The 17,021-nt window shown below is 49.6% G+C and overlaps 1 protein-coding gene across 1 annotated transcript; it reads right to left on the bottom strand.

The window, feature by feature from the left end:
* Positions 1 to 1,150: 1,150 nt before the first annotated feature.
* Positions 1,151 to 14,576, bottom strand: LOC136490908 (protein NUCLEAR FUSION DEFECTIVE 4-like). Its single transcript, XM_066487111.1, has 3 exons — positions 13,900 to 14,576; positions 4,681 to 5,594; positions 1,151 to 2,101 (listed from the first exon to the last, which is right to left on the bottom strand). Exons 1-3 carry the CDS (start codon positions 14,260 to 14,262, stop codon positions 1,615 to 1,617), a joined length of 1,764 nt encoding a protein of 587 aa, XP_066343208.1. The 5' UTR covers positions 14,263 to 14,576; the 3' UTR covers positions 1,151 to 1,614.
* Positions 14,577 to 17,021: the final 2,445 nt, after the last annotated feature.

Raw genomic sequence — 17,021 nt, 5'->3', positions numbered from 1 at the left:
CTGTCCTTGGATAGATTGGCTAATTGGCTGTCACCCATCTAGATGCTGGAGCTAGAAGACGAAGCTGACGAGTGGGGTCCACCTAGAAGTGACAGGTGCTGTGGGACCCAGTTGTCGGGGATGGAGAGAGAGGAGCAAGGCAAGGGTAGCAACGACATTTCACGTGCTCAGGCTGACTAGGCGACAGCGTGTCGAGCTGGCGTGACATGCCACATGCGCAAATATGGTAAATCTAAAACTAAAACTTCTCTCGTCTGGTAAGTTATAAGTGTCATTTTAAGAGTGATATTTGGCATGAGTGTCAATCTTTATAATGGTAAAAATATAAATGCCTCTGCTTTTGCGGGCTTTGCAATAGCCCGCGTAGCGCCGTATACCTTGTGAGTCGCATCCAGAACACCGCGCTGTGCATCGCTGAGACGCCGACCGCAAACCCAACCCATCCATGGACCCTGGTCGATGATGACCCCCAGGCGGGGACGAACAAGACGAGGCCTCTGCCGCCATGGCCTGCATCTACGCCGGCACGAGCTCCCTCTCCTCGTACCTCGTGCTCCGCGTCCCGCTCCAGACCTGCTCCCTGATCCTGAGCACGTCCGTCACCAGCCTCTCCTCGATGAACTAGTTGAACACCAGCGGCCACATCAGCATCGGCACGCCGGTGGCCGCCGCCTCCAGCAGCGAGCTATCGACCCACAGTGCGTCAGGAACACGCCCACCAGCCACCGCTGGCTGGGAGTGAGACGGGTCCGACGAAGTAGCCGCACTTCATGGATCCGACGCGCTCGCGCGTGGCTCGCAGTACTCTTCCTCTAGGTCTGCGAACGTTGCGGCGCCGTTGGTCGTTGGACCACGGGAGACTGCGGGTTTGCGGGACGCTGCGGCATGCGGCGCCGTTGCACTACGCGCACAAGCCGCGTCAACCCGCTCCGATCTTGCGGGTTTACGCGGGATTGCGGCGCGGGTAGTCCAGCGGGTTAGCGGCGCAGCCCGCGCCGTTTGCAACCGTACTTTTAGTCACAATATGAAGTAAAGCAGAATGACCAAGGGGAAAATAAAGGGGCTACCTTGTTACTTTACAGTTGTCCCACTAGACCACAAGTCCACAACTCGGTTTCCTGGTAGTTGTAGCATGACAAGGACCAAAACATAATTTAAAAGGCACTTCACCGTTCATTTTTTTTTATAGAAGCAGCAGCAACATCTGAAGGGAGGAAACTCATGGTATAAGAACAACAGAATAAAGAAGATACATTCGCTTTATGACATCCTCAGACTTGCTGATGCACACGAACTGCCATATATTGATGACCCGCTGAATTCCGGCCCCGTTTGTTTTGCTGAAAAAACAAGGCGAAACACTGTTCCGACGGATTTATCGTGAGAGAAAAACATTATTCCGACTGAAAAAACAAGTTGAAAAGTACGAATTATAAGTCAAACGAACAGGGCCAAATGAGGGGGGGGGGGGGGGGGGGGCGAATCAAGCGCCCTTAATGCAATATACAACACTGGAACGTGGAATCCAGCAGATACTTTACTCCAGAACATTATGATTCCACCATTCCCAAAACTCGATATTTTTTGGCATGACTGTATAGTGTATATGCAACATCAGTGGAGCTGCTGTTGGCTCCGAGGATGTCTGAACGATCCGCTTGCGTAGAGCATCTGATAGACCGGCTTTATCCTCGATATGAAGAGCACACTCAACAGGGTACCGCAGCAACACACGAGGGCACAGACATAGAAAGTCAATCTGAAACAATCAGGCCCATAGCAGTCGGAAGGCTCCAGCACACCTGGGTGCTGCCTTGCTGCCTCCTTGTCATAGATGTAGCCAGCAAGAAGAGCTGAGAAAAAGAATGCACCCAGTGGATTCACTAACAGCATGAAGTTGTACATTAGCCCAAAGTCCTTCAGTCCAAAAAGCTCCGAGACCGTTGGTATCATGACAGCAAATTGGACCCCGTAGCATATCCCCAGGAGAGTAGTTGAAACATAAATCAAGCTATGAAGACCAGTTGCGAAGAGCAGGAACGTTACCACCATGATTATTTGTGTGCACATCATCCAGAAAGGACGAGGGAGCATCCTTGACCTGCAGAATATCAGGTCTTAGCCGTTTTTTTTAAGTAGGCACTCCTTGATTTTAGACATCTTAATCTTAATAATATATTACTAATTGGAGGCCTCTAATGGAGTCTCCATGTTAATCCTCACGAAATACACTAGAAAAAAGATAAATCCCACAAAACACGCTAGAAAAAAAAGGATAAATCCCAGAAATTCTCCTAATAAACAAAAGCATCTGGACTTTAATTTCGTATACTCTAATCACCACTGCCAATGATAGCCATTGGATCTATTCTCTTTCCAAAAAATTACCGACCCCGACCTAATGAAAAATACTTAAGTAATCCCTAAATTTGCATTTTAATTACCAATCCCTACCATTATGAAAGATAATTTAAAATGAAACCCTAAATTTATCTTTCATTAAGCAAGATAATGCAAAGTAACCATAAATTTTCCCTTAAAACCCCCAAATTTGCCATTATAAAATACTCCCTCTATTCCAGGTACATCGAAATTGCTATGTATCTGGACCAAAGTTATGCCTAGATACATAGCAAATTCAATGTCAAAAAAGTCAAAGCAACTTATAATTTGGAACGAAGGGAGTATAATATAAAGTAACCCCTTTAATTTGTATCTAAATTGCCCATCGTTATAAAGAATAAACTAAATTTACGTCTGAATAACAATATAAGCTATTATGAAAAATAATTAAATAACCATAAAGTACGTCATATATATTTCTACATTACACACTTAAAATCAAAGTAAACATAAATGTTACTCCCACCGTCTAGAAAAGAATTAAATTCTAGCACAGTACCAAGTTAAAATATCTTAAGTTTGACTAACTATATACAAAACATATTAAAACTTATGATATCAAATAAGTATCATTAGATTTGTCATGAGATATATTTTTATAGTATACCTATTTGGTGTCGAACTTTAGATACTTTAACAAAGAATGCATCTAGAATTGCATTCTTTTTGGGAAGAAGGTAGTATGTGCCACAACCAAGTAAATATGCAAACATTAGGATGAATATTTTTAGGGCATGTTTGGCAAGCCTTCTATCATCCGATTCCCTGCTACAGTGCCTGAAGGAACCATAGCTAGTGAAGCCAGTTTTCTGGATTCATCGGCTTCTAGTTTATTTTTGGGAAGAGAGAAAAAACGCTCCACACTATAGGGCAAAAGATTCCGAAACCATTTTAGGAAACGCCCTCCGAAACAAAGCCTTATTTAAATAATTTAGCGATTGTTAAAAATATATTTTCTTAACAAACCACATATCAACGCAATGAAAAATATGTTTCCTTAACAAACCAAATACCAATGCAATATTTATTTTAATATTGTGAAAAATACATTCCCTTAACAAATCACATACCAATTAGGTAATTCATTTAAAATTATATATGATGCGAGGAAGCCTAGGTAAAATTTTATAAGTTGTTACTCCAGATAAATGTATACATTTTTATTTAAACATTATGGGATATCGATTCTGATAGTTTAATTGTAAACACTCCTGCACGTATGTTTTTTAAAAGAGGAAATTCAACATGTTGAGTGTTGTGGTGTAGGATGAAACAGCCGTTTATGCCATCATAGTGAATAAAAGTACAGTCTAGGACCTAGAATCTATTTTTCAATAAAATATAAAAAGGAAAATTATGGATAGAAGAGAGTTTCAACTTAACACGTGGATAAAAACTTGCAACAACTAATAGAATCAAATGTTGAAAGCCAAAATATATAGTCATGATGTCAAAAAAAGAATGCAACAAGAGCTCATACAACTTAACTAAAGTTTCAACTAAATACATATGAAAGATCCACAGAGGTGCAATGTAAAATATGAAAACACATATAGAGTAATTGGTAACTGATAGACATTATAGAGTATCTATGTGTATTGTGTTAGGAAATGAATAGAGAGATATAGAGTAAAGATAAGCAAATTTGATTGTACGTACTGAATTTATTCACGAAACTTTTAACAATTATCGCCTTGTTTAGTTGGACCCTAAAGTCCAAAAAGTTGCTATAGTACCTGTCACATCGAATATTTGCGGCCCGTGCATGGAGCATTAAATGTAGATGAAAAGAAAAACTAATTGCACAGTTTGGTGGGAAATTGCGAGACGAACGTCTTAAGCCTAATTAGTCAATGTTTGGACACTATTTGCCAAATAAAAACGAAGGTGCTACAGTAGTCCCAAATTCCCAATTTCGCGAACTAAACAAGGGCTATATAACATAAAATTCTAGGCCATGCTGGAGCACAGGTTGATTGACTAGTATTTTCCAGATAAAAAAGTAAATCCAAACGATTCTGGATGACTAAGTCCTCAAAACATATGCAAAGTAATAGGCGCGGTTAGAGATCGATGCCATTGGGAATTAGCTGCAGTGTTCAGTAATGCTTGTTGGATGTTTAGTAATATCAAATATGACAGTACTGTAGGAAGCAATCAGCTTTACAACCTTTACTACTTCAGCTTTCAGATTAAATAAGATGGAATATAATAAGTGATGCATTGAAGGAAAATTGTACAGGTAAAGTTGTTGCGAGTAAGTTAAATATAGCTTACCTTACGAAATGTTCAGAGACAGATCCACCAAGGATACGGCCAACAAAGTTGCAGAAGCCAAAGAGGCACAACAAAATAGTTGTGTCATTAGCACCAACAGACATTCCAATCTGAGCCAGGTTGTTGAGAACAGTGACACCTGTGCCAACTCCACAAAAGTAAACAACAAACAGTAGCCAGAAGTCCGCCTTTACTAAGGCCTCAAGGAATGTGAAATCATCCCCCCTTCTTGGCCCTCTTTTCTTTTTCAAATTCACTGCTCCCTCACCCTCAGCCAATAGAAGATCCAAATCAGTACTGTCATCAGATTCATTGGTACCTGTAGCAAATGTTGTTGAGGCACTGCCCAGAAGTGGTTGTGAGTTCTCTGGGTCCGCACCAGACAGACTATCAGTTGAATAAGATGGAGCAAGGGTGCTGGGCTTTTCCTTTGTTTGTTTGTTTGGATAAAGTGTCATCTTTATTGGTATTGCAAGTGGAGCAAGGAGCAAAAGTATCATTATACCAAACAAAAGATAGGTGACAGCCTGACTTAGTTTTAAAGTATCACCAAGTATTGTAGCAACCATAAGGTATATTCCAAGAACCACACTTGAGATTTGTGTGTACATGAAATGACTGTGTTCTGTTGAGTTGTCCTCATCCAGTGATGGAGTGCAAGGCCTAACAAAATACATCACCACAATACATGCTGTTGGGATCCCCAACGCAAGCAACAGCAAAAGATTTGTGGGTGAATTCCCAAGCATTCCATTAAACGTTTCAGTGTAGACAGCAGCACTAACAGCAACATAACCCTTGATGAGACCAGCAACAGTGCCTCGGCTGAGAGGGAAATTCCTCATGTTGGTCACAAGAGCAGCAGTGCCCAACCATGCACTGCTGTTCGTGCCAATACATAAAGCTATCCATAACTGCAAGAAAAAAGGGGAAACAAAAGAAGCGGACTCTTGTAAACAATCTGAAATAAAAATGCATACTGATGTTGCAACAAATGACATGGTTTCACAAAAACTAATGTCAAGAGATAAGTACTTGTGATGTCAAGAGATAACTTCATTGGCAAAATCAAACAAAGATCGTCATGATAGGCCATATGGTGAGCATTAAGTCTTGCATTATGAATCTCTGATTAATTCGTGAGTTCTTTTGCTCTATTCTCTGTACTGGACACAGCCAACAGGACATGTATGTGTCTTGCCCACCTAATTTACTAGTCCATATGTCAGCAGGAAGAATAAAAGTTCACACTGTCCAATTTTGGGTCCTTTTGAAATTTGAATGAACAACAGACCACAATCATTACAAGGAACTCCCAACATTCAAAATGAAATCATAGTACCTTACCCAACGTTTCTTTGGCAGTTAATTCTTCAAGGAAGAACCTACATAGTTTTTTTTTTTGAGAGAGAACGTGTCATGCATGTATTTCACTAAGGAAACAAGACACCACAAGACAAATCCAGACGAACTAACAAACACATGAGCAAGTAGAGGGGAGGGGCAGGAGGCAGCCAGCCTACCGAGGACTAAGGAGACCACTCAGCAAAAAATGTGAGACCCATGACCTCAGCATGCACTGTGATGGGAAGAAGTCCGACCATATACCATACCAGCTCCCTCCCAAAGCGCCACTACCGAGCTTACTAGTTACTAGCACCTTTGGAGAGTCACCTAGACACACAGTGCAACACATGGAAACCAACCATAGTGGCTCAAGCTCCAGCCACTGCATCAACCAAATTCAAAGACCTACTGGTGCATAAGGGAGGTAGTCATAACAAAAGCATGAACCATCTATAGCCTGGATTGTGCCTAGTACTGTAATTGAATTGTGCTAACAACACAGCTTATTAGCTGAAGCGGTGTAATACCATTCCCATCTTTCTGTTAAATGCAATCTGTATTTGATTATAGGATTATGGCTTCAGCTCCTAGTGGTCACCTTGTGACTCTACAAGATTATGGTTGTTTTATGAAAGTGAGTGGGTTACTTTTTTTCCCAGAAAGAACAATATGCAATAGCCTAACAACCACAATTTTATCTCCAGACAGAGTAACTCATCAAGTCCTTCAATAGTTTCTGAGAAATAAACAATAAATTCCCAGTTAGGTATGTATAATTATCCATCAACATATTGGTTTTGGCTGATAATGCACATTCCATCCTTATTCAATTATTTTATTGACAAACACTCCTCAATCGTAGCATGATTCAGTAGGCATACACTCTAGTTGTTGGCGTAGATCACCAGATCACAGGTAATTGGAAGGATAACTTGGCCTGTGGCCTTCTATTGAATTGCAAAATACAAGACAGTTGAATTGTACAAGTGGTTCCCCCCCCCCCCCATGTGCTCTTATAGGCCAGGGGTTTATCCCAGGGAATATTCTAACTACCTAATGGTAGATGCTTTAGGAAACTTGGCTGCCAAGGTGTTTATCAACTTCACCACCAAGGCAAGCCCTACCAACCACATTAGGACTGAAATGTAAATGCTGGAAAACATGAACACTAGGCTAACTACTGTCAATTTGGTCCCCCCCCCCACATTAGAAGGCCACAGGCCAAGTTATCCTTCCAATTACCTGTGATCTGGTGATCTACGCCAACAATTGGCATCAGAGCTCGGGGTTGAGAGAAAGGAAGAGGCATGGCCACCTCCGCAGAGAGAGCAGCAGCAGCCACCGCCGCCACCGAGTAATGTGCGCAGCGTCTGGCCGCGGCAGAGGCCGCAGCCACACAGGCGCAGCAGGCCGCGGAGGCCGCAGCAGCAGCAGCTCGGAACGCGGCCGCCACGGCCGCGGCTCTGCGTCGAGAGTTAGTGGAGGAGGATTCGGCGCGCGATCGCCGCCCGCTTCCGCGGAGGAGCCCGGAGCGCGAGCGCAGGCAGACGCGGTCGCCCAATCGGGATCAGGATCGCCGCCGCGGACGGGCCAGGGGCCGCTCGCCGGTGATCCAGACCGTATACAAGGATTCTGGCTCAAGCTCCACCTAGCCGATGCTCACCAAGTCAAATTACCATGAGTGTGCCTCGATCATGAAGCCGAAGCTCCAGGCGCGGCAACTCTGGGACGCGATCGAGTACCAGGACCTGCCGTACCATGAGGACAGGCGCACGGTGGAGGCGATCATCGCCGCCGTGCCGCAGGAGATGCAGATGCCGCTGTCCGAGAAGGGATCGGCCAAGGAGGCCTGGGACTCCATCGCCGCCGCACGGATCGGCGTCGATCGGGTGCACCGTGCCACGCTCCAGCGACTCCGCAGCGACTGGGAGAAGCTCGCCTTCCGTCCGGGTGAGCAGATCGAGGACTTCACTCTTCGCTTGATGGCCCTGAAGCAGCAGCTCCTTCTCCACGGCGACAACGACATCGATGAAGAGCGCGCGGTGGAGAGGCTCCTGCGCGCCGTGCCGCCGAAGTACGCCCAGCTCCGGATCGCCATCGAGACGCTTCTCGACTTCCAGGACCTCACCATCGAGGTGTCTGGGCGTTTAAAGACGGTGGACGACATGGAGGCGCTGGCCGCGGAACCGGCCGCCATCGGCGGTCTGCTGCTGACAAGGGAGCAGTGGCGTGCCAAGGAGAAGGAGGAGGCTGCCGCTTCCGCGTCAGGCAAGGAACCGCGACGTCGTCCACGCAGCGGCAAGAAGCAGCGCGGGAAGGGCAATCGCGGCGGAGGAGACAGAGGCGGTGGCGACGATCGCGGGGCGGACGACGACACCTGCCTCAACTGTGGTGATCGCGGCCACTGGGCGCGCGACTGCCGCCAGCCGCGCCGTGGTGGTGGTGACCGCGGCGGCGGCGGTGGCAACCAAGGCGGAGGAGGCAACCGCGTTGGAGGTGATCGCGGTGGTGGTGACCGCGAAGGAGGCAACCGCGTTGGAGGTGATCGAGGTGGACGGCGCGGTGGTGGGCGTGGCGGTGCTGCGCACGTCGCAGAGGCGGAGGACGATGATGGTGCTCTGTTCCTCGCCCACGGCTTCCTCGAGCTCGACGAGAAGGCCGAAGCCGTCTGCTCCAAGGCCACGGCTTCCCTCGACATCAACGAGCCGCGCGCGCGTGTCTTCCTCAACACCAGCGCCAACGAGGAGGCGCTCGACGGCTGGTCCCTCGACAGCGGGGCCACGCATCACATGACCGGCCGCCGGGAGCTCTTCGCCGAGCTCGACACCACGGCGCGCGGCACGGTGCGTTTCGGCGACTCGTCTCGAGTGGAGATCAAGGGGACCGGCTCCATCGTCTTCCAGGCCAAGAACGGGGAGCAGCGCGTCCTCCATGGCGTCTTCTACATCCCAGCGCTCCGGAACTCGATTATGAGTTTGGGGCAGCTCGACGAAGGAGGCTCCAGGGTGGAGATTGATCATGGAGTGCTCCGTATCTAGGACCGGCATGGTCGTCTTCTCGCCAAGGTACATCGCGGGCCCAGTCGGCTGTACATCCTGCACTTGGAGGCCGCGCAGCCGGTGTGTCTTGCAGCCAGGAAGGAGGACGAGTCGTGGAGGTGGCATGAGCGCTACGAGCATCTCAGCTTCGAGGCGCTGCACCAGCTCGGCAAGCAGGAGATGGTGAGGGGGATGCCAGTGATCAAGCATGCGGAGCAAGTCTGCGACACCTGCGTCACCACCAAGCTCCGCCGCAAGCCGTTTCTGCAGCAGGCGCAGTACCGCGCGCAGGCGCCCCTGGACCTCGTCCACGGCGACTTGTGCGGGCCGGTGACGCCGGCGACGCCAGGAGGGCGCCGCTACTTCTTGCTGATGGTGGACGACGCCACCCGCTTCATGTGGGCGGTGCTTCTGCCGACCAAGGATGCTGCTGCGGATGCCGTGAAGCGGGTGAAGGCCGAAGCAAAGAAGGAGACCGGCCGTGAGCTCAAGGTGCTGCGGACCGACAATGGAGGAGAGTTCACCATCGGCGAGCTGGCGCGGTACTTCGCCGCCGAAGGAGTCAAGCGGCACTACTCTGCACCACACTCACCGCAGCAGAACGGTGTGGTGGAGCGGCGCAATCAGACGGTCGTGGCAACCGCACGCGCGCTCCTGAAGCAGAGGTCCATGCCGACCAAATTCTGGGGGGAGGCGGTGATGACGGCGGTGCATCTGCTCAACCGCGCGCCGACAAGAAGCTTGCAAGGCAAGACCCCCTATGAGGCCTGGCACGGACGAGCGCCGGCGGTGAGCTATCTGCGTACATTTGGCTGCGTTGCCTACACAAGGGAGCTCAGGCAGCTGCGCAAGCTCGACGACCGCGACAAGGCTGGGGTCTTCATCGGCTACGCCGAGGGTGCCAAGGCCTACCGGGTCCTCGATCCGGCGACAGGACGCGTCAAGGTGAGCCGCGACATGGTGTTTGATGAAGGGCGCGGCTGGGATTGGTCCAATTCGGCCGCCGGGACGTCTGCTTCCGCCTCCAGCGACTTCGACATCGAGTTCTGGGGAGTCGACGCAGACGGAGCTCCGTCGCGCACGCCGTCACCAGCTCCAGGGGAGCACGATCCACCGGCCTCCTCTGCTTCACCAGCAGCGGAGACCGAGCAGGCGGACCCAGTTGAGTTCGCGTCACCGCTCGAGGACGACGATGATCGCCTTGACGCTTTCTACGACGGCGAGCAGTTGCGGTACCGAACCATGCCCAACATCATCGGGGACGCGCCCACACTGCCGTCGGCTTCACGTCTCTTCGCCGAGCTTCACCTCACGCACGCCGGTGAGCCGGCCAACTTCGCGGAGGCTGAAGGCGATCCTGCCTGGCAGGCCGCCATGGAGCAGGAGATCAAGGCGGTTGAGCAGAACCGCACGTGGGAGCTTGTGAAGCTTCCTCCCGGTCACCGGCCCATCACCCTGAAGTGGGTCTACAAGCTCAAGAAGGACGAGCGGGGCGCGGTGACCAAGTACAAGGCGCGCTTGGTGGCGCGGGGTTTCGTCCAGCAGGAAGGGATCGACTTCGACGACGCGTTGCTCCCGTGGCGCGCATGGAATCCGTCCGAGTCCTCCTCGCGCTGGCGGCCTAAGAAGGATGGCGTGTCTACCACATGGACGTTAAATCGGCCTTCCTCAACGGCGACCTCAAGGAGGAGGTGTACGTGAAGCAGCCGCCTGGCTTCACCGTTGTCGGGAAGGAGAAGTTGGTGTACCGTCTGCGCAAGGCTTTGTATGGCCTACGGCAGGCTCCGCGAGCTTGGAACGCCAAGCTGGACGCCACCCTCAAGGAGATGGGTTTCCAGCAAAGCGACCATGAAGCCGCGATGTACAGGCGAGGAACAGGGGAGGAGCTGCTGCTGATCGGCGTCTATGTTGACGACTTGATCATCACCGGTGCCAGCGCTCAAGCCATAGAAGGTTTCAAGGCTCAGATGAAGAAGGTTTTCGACATGAGCGACCTCGGCCTCCTGTCCTTCTACCTGGGGGTCGAAGTACACCAAGATCCAGCTGGGATCACTCTGAGGCAAACCCATTATGCCAAGAGGATCCTTGAGCTAGGAAGTATGGATGCCTGCAACCCCGCCCATACACCAATGGAGGAGCGGCTGAGGTTGAGCAGGCAGAGCACGGCTGCAGAAGTTGATCCTACCCAATACAGAAGATTGGTGGGCAGCTTGCGCTACTTGGTCCACACAAGACCTGACTTAGCCTTCTCAGTAGGCTTTGTCAGTCGATTCATGGAGAGGCCGACTGCAAAGCACCAAGCTGCCATCAAGCACATCCTGAGATATGTGGCTGGTACTCTGGAGTTTGGCCTGCACTACACTAAGGCTCCAGGGAGAGCAAGGTTTGTTGTGTACTGCGACAGTGACTTGGCTAGGGACATTGACACCAGCAAGAGCACTAGTGGCACCCTGTTCTTTCTGGGAAGCAATCTTGTGTGCTGGCAGTCAGTGAAGCAGAAGGTGGTGGCTCTATCTAGTTGTGAAGCTGAGTACATTGCCACTACCACAGCTGCAACACAAGCTATTTGGCTATCCAGGCCGCTGGCAGACCTCCTTGGAAGGAATATGGAAGTGGTTGAACTGAAAGTTGATAGCAAGTCTACACTTGCTCTAGCCAAGAATCCAGTCTTTCATGAGCGCAGTAAGCACATCAGAATCAAGTATCACTTCATCAGAAACTGCTTGGAAGATGGAAGTATCAGGGCTGATCACATATCCACCACTGATCAGCTGGCTGACATTCTAACCAAGTCTCTTGGAAGATCAAAATTTGAAGAGATGAGGGGAAGAATTGGGCTCAAGCAAATCACTTCCGAGGACCACAAGGCTAAAGGGGAGAATTGTCAGTAGTTAGCCTAGTGTTCATGTTTTCCAGCATTTACATTTCAGTCCTAATGTGGTTGGTAGGGCTTGCCTTGGTGGTGAAGTTGATAAACACCTTGACAGCCAAGTTTCCTAAAGCATCTACCATTAGGTAGTTAGAATATTCCCTGGGATAAACCCCTGGCCTATAAGAGCACATGGGGGGGGAACCACTTGTACAATTCAACTGTCTTGTATTTTGCAATTCAATAGAAGGCCACAGGCCAAGTTATCCTTCAAATTACCTGTGATCTGGTGATCTACGCCAACACTAGTATGCGTTCCAGAGTTAGAGACCAGCAATAACCACAGTTTTTGTATGAATAATTACAATGTGTAGTTTTACCAGGCTCACTAATCTTTTCTAAAGCTGTAAGCTAAGACCCAAGTTGGGCTAAAGTATAAAAGTGCATTGCAGACAATCTAATAAAACATAATAATTGAAGTCAACTTCAGATCTTTGTGGTAATAGAAGTTCAATTTACAATCTTACCGAAACACGGTACCAATAAAGATCACACTCATATAGTTGTATCAGATCTGTGAATCAAACTACTGGGGGTGGGAATACATCACAAGGAATTGATCTCGAACACACAGGAGAGCTGCGTCTCATCACTATATTAAGAGAAAGAAGCACAAGAGTACAATGGTACAAGGCCGGCTGTGTATGTGACAATCATAAGGCACTAGAACTATCCATCCACAGGCAGCCATCAGTGTTCAAAGCAACAGGCATGCCAGAAGAAATAAGGAATTGATGAATTCAACAAAATTAAATTCCGGATTTGCTACGTAGGTACACCAGTGAGGCCATTCCTTCCACTGGCAGAAAGGATTGGCCAAAAGCACCAACAAGCGAGCTTATGACCAAAACATGAATTCAATATGGTTGCAGTAAGGAAATTTTTCATATCATATTCAGCTTCAAGACACCTCGGAAAGGGAAAATATATAGCCACATCAACATCAATCACACAATTAAATAATTAATTGATATGCACATGCGGACACAATGAATTACTTAACTGAAACAACAATGCATAAATTATCTCATTAAATTATACCAGCTATGCCCACGAAATTTGCTCCTCCAACACAATTGATGCTAGATTTTATCGCAAAATTACCTAAAGAGGATAACAAGAATGGTAAAAATAGAAACCGGAATGCTTTAATCAAGGAAAGTAGACATTGGACACTTGAAGGACAAATGATTATATATAGGCCCCAAGCCTCGAATCAGCTCATCCATCCGTCGTGGCATGAAGCAGGGCGCAGGAGACAAATGGACCAAAATAGCATCTAAGGGAAGCACACGTGTCAGGATTTATTCTGTGGTCGGTCACTGAAACCAAATTCCTTCCACTTGCAGAAATGATTGGTCAAAGCATGCATGAATAAGCAACATATGGACCAAAACCAGCATTCTAATAAAATGTAAGTGACTGCAGCAAAGAAAACCTTCATATCATTTAGCTTCAGCCAACTTGAAAACAGGAAATATGTGCAGGTTTTACTGTCAATTATGCAATGCACGTCTGGAGTGTGGACACAATGACTCGCTTGAAACAAAAAGGCATAAAATATCTCCCGAACGTATGACAGGCTAACACCACGGAATTGTTCAATGAACACGACTTTAAACTACATTTGCTACCGAAATTAATAGCAAAAAAGATTAAAAAAGCACTAAATAGATTTTGTTTTTAATCAAACTCGAAAATAGAAGGTTGAACAGCTAACTAAGAATTAAGCCCCAACTAGCTCGTTCAGCCATTCCCCGTGGCATCGACATCGAGCACTCGTCGAATCAAGCAAAACAATGACAAACAGCCCAAAATAGCATGCGAACCAAGCACACGTGTCAGGAGCTAGATCGGCGCAATAGGGGAAAAAGGACGGAAACAAAGGGAGGTAGGGGAGCGTACCACCCAGTAAGGCATGGCGACGGTCTTGGTGACGGCGAGCCAGAGCGTGCCGAAGCCGAAGAAGGCGCAGGCGGAGCCGATGACGAGGATGAGCCAGGGCGGGAGGCGGTTGGCGAGCACCCCCGGGACGAGCCCCACGTTCTCGCCGACGTCGTTGCCGACGCCGAGCATGGTGAGCGCCTGCTGGTTGTACCCGAGCGCCTCCTTGATGGCGCGCGAGTAGAGCGGGAACACGTAGGCGCTCCCCGCCGCTACCTGCACCCACACCGCCGCCGCCAGCCCGACCCACGGCGGGCGGCTCCCCGCCTTCACCCGCCCCGGCCCCGGCCCCGGCCCTCCTCCTCCTCCACCACCGCCCGCCATGCCGCCGCACTACCCCCCGAGGACAGGGGCGTGGCAGTGGCAGAGCACAGAGTCACAGACCGCAGACAGCAGCAGTGCGCGCGCCGGCGTGGGTCGATGGTCGTGGCGACAGCCTACGGCTACAGCGGTGGTATGGCTTCTTCAGTGCCTTCGCCGCATTTGCCTGGTGGCTGGGCTCGCTGCGTCCCGGCGCCACTCGGATTTCGTGGCTGGCGTTTGGACCTTTTTGGTAGTACTACTAGTCGTATAGCCCTCCAAGGAGAGGAATTCTGGTCGTGTTTTTCGTCCGGTGTTGGGCTGTTGGCCGTGAGATGGCTGTTCCTGTCATCTTAAACTCGGCTAAAGGGAAGTTTGGACGCACCCTTATATATCTATAATAATATAAGTACTCCTATGTTGCGTGATCTACCACTGTACTGATAGGTTGATATAAGACCGTCTCCTGTAACGAAACGTAAACGCAAAATACGTCTTCAACAGTGGTTTGCGTGGCAAAAAAAATGTTGTCCAATAAAAGACTCAAATAGCCGATCGATTTTGCGTACCAGCTGAAGGGAAAGGCAAATAAGCGTCTTCAGTAGCCGGACGATGCAAATCTCTACCGCAAGACGAGGCAAGAGCTCGAGCGCGAGCTGGACTCCTATGTTTTTTTTTTGCATTCGAATAGTCTAAACTTAAATTATCATAAACGCAGAGATGTTTCTTCATTAATGTCAGGTACACTCTTAATATTAAAATGGATCATCACAACAAGCCAACCTGTGAGCTGTGACATACTACTATGGCCTTGTTTAGATGTGGCCCAAATTGCAAGTTTTTCTAACATCTTGAATTTGGAATATAAACGGGCTGGCTGAAAAAAATTTGGGCTGGGGTGGAAAATTTTTGGGCCCAGCCTCGGGGCGCACACTGGACGCCCTATACCCCTGAACCCCGCGCCGCTGTCTCCCCCAACTCTCCCCCAGCTCGCTCTCCCCGCACCGCCGCTGTCTCCCTCCGCCGTCGCCGTTCTCTCCTCCCCCGCCGTTCGTCCAGATCTACCGTCCTTCACCACAATACACACCATCTCCCTCTCCCTTATCCTTTCACCAGCATCAGCTCCTCTCACCTTCGAAACCCTAGCCGCAGCAGACGCCATATAGCACCGCCGCCGCCGCTCTCTCCTACGCCAGATCCACGCCGTCCTGAGTGAGATCCACCCCATCCTCGTCGAGATCCGGCGTCCTTCTACCCGTCGTGCGCTATGGAGGGGTTCAACGGGGACGGCAACGACGGCCACCAGTTCAACGACGACGGCTACGCCTCCGGCTTAGGCGGCGGCTTGAACTCCGGCTACGGCGTTGGCGGCTTGAACTCCGGCTACGGCGACGGCGCCTTGAACTCCGGCTTCGGCGACGGCGGGCCACACCAGGGACTTCCTGTCCCAGCCGCCGTCGTTCTCCGCCTCCGGTGCGCACACCTCCGCCGGCACGCCGCCTCCTGGCTTCCCGTCTTCGAGCAACCCCACCCCTAGCTAGCTGAGGCTGGATTCGCTCGACCTCAACGGCAGGCAGTCCTGGGCGGACATGCACGCCTACCAGGGAATCCTGCAGTCCGGGGCTCAAGACGACGGCAGCGGCAGTTTTGCCCCCCTGCTGTGTGCGTGCCTTCACTCAACGGCAGGGGTTCACTGGGCCTTCGCCCGCCTCGCGGGGCCTCTGGTAGCGGTGGTGCCGGTGCCGTCCCTCCTCGTCAATGTGGCTCCGCATCTGGCGGCGCTAGCGGTTCCAGGGGCCACGGTGCACGCCGCCGCCAGGAACCGCCTGCCGACGACAACTTGCCTCCTCCTCAAGTCCCGGTACAGATCGATTCCCAGAACACAATTGTCAAATTGTCATGGCTAGTTTTTTTACTTATCACATGCAATGCATATTACAAAATGTTACAACATACTTAGTAATACAACTTTGAATGCATATGTATGTTCTGCTTATCATGATAATTTCAGTATCAGTTTCCATATGGTTGCCTCTGGTTATTAAGGCAATTAGGTTATGCATTATTTTAGAGCCGGCTTGACAGGGCAAAGTGGAGTCCTTTGCACACTAAGGTCTTCTGTAAGTTGTACTGTGAGCAGATTGACCTCGGCTACTGCAATAGGGGTCAGATGAGCAAGTGGGGTTGGAAAAATATCACAGAGGAGTACTTTAAAGCGACAAAGTTGGTTCATGACAACGTAACCTTTGGCAGTAAGGTCTGAGAACTGAAGAGGGAATGGTCAGCCATATAGAAGCTACAGCACAAGAGCATAGGATTGGGCCGTTCTGCTGATGGTTCTGTCGATGCTACCGATGAATGGTGGGAGGAGAATAGCGAGGTACACCTTATTCTTAGGTGTCCACAACTCCTAAGTTATCTTCGTACGCTTTCTGATAACCTCTTTGCTACATTCCAGGACAAGGAGTGCCAGAAGATGAAGGATGGGCTTCCTGAGTACCTCCCAGAAATAGACAAGATGTTCCAAGGCGTAGCAGTCACAGGGGAGAGCGCATATGTTCCTGGCGGCCGCAATGGGCCACAGTACATTAGTAGTGACGAAGATGAAGATGGCGACAACGGCACTCCACACAGCACTCCACACAGCAGTGGCAGCAAGAGGAGCTTTAGCAGCATGAGCACTCACAGCACTGGTACCAGTCCTAGGAAGAAGTCCAAGAGCCCAGCACTTCGTCAAATGCAGAGCAACATGAGGCATTTGAACATCATGATGGAGAACAAGG

This window comes from Miscanthus floridulus, chromosome 11 (genome assembly GCF_019320115.1).
Source record: "Miscanthus floridulus cultivar M001 chromosome 11, ASM1932011v1, whole genome shotgun sequence".
NCBI classification, from domain to species: Eukaryota; Viridiplantae; Streptophyta; class Magnoliopsida; order Poales; family Poaceae; genus Miscanthus; species Miscanthus floridulus.
Note: the sequence above shows the minus strand (reverse complement) of the source record. Positions and strands in the feature narration are given on the sequence as shown.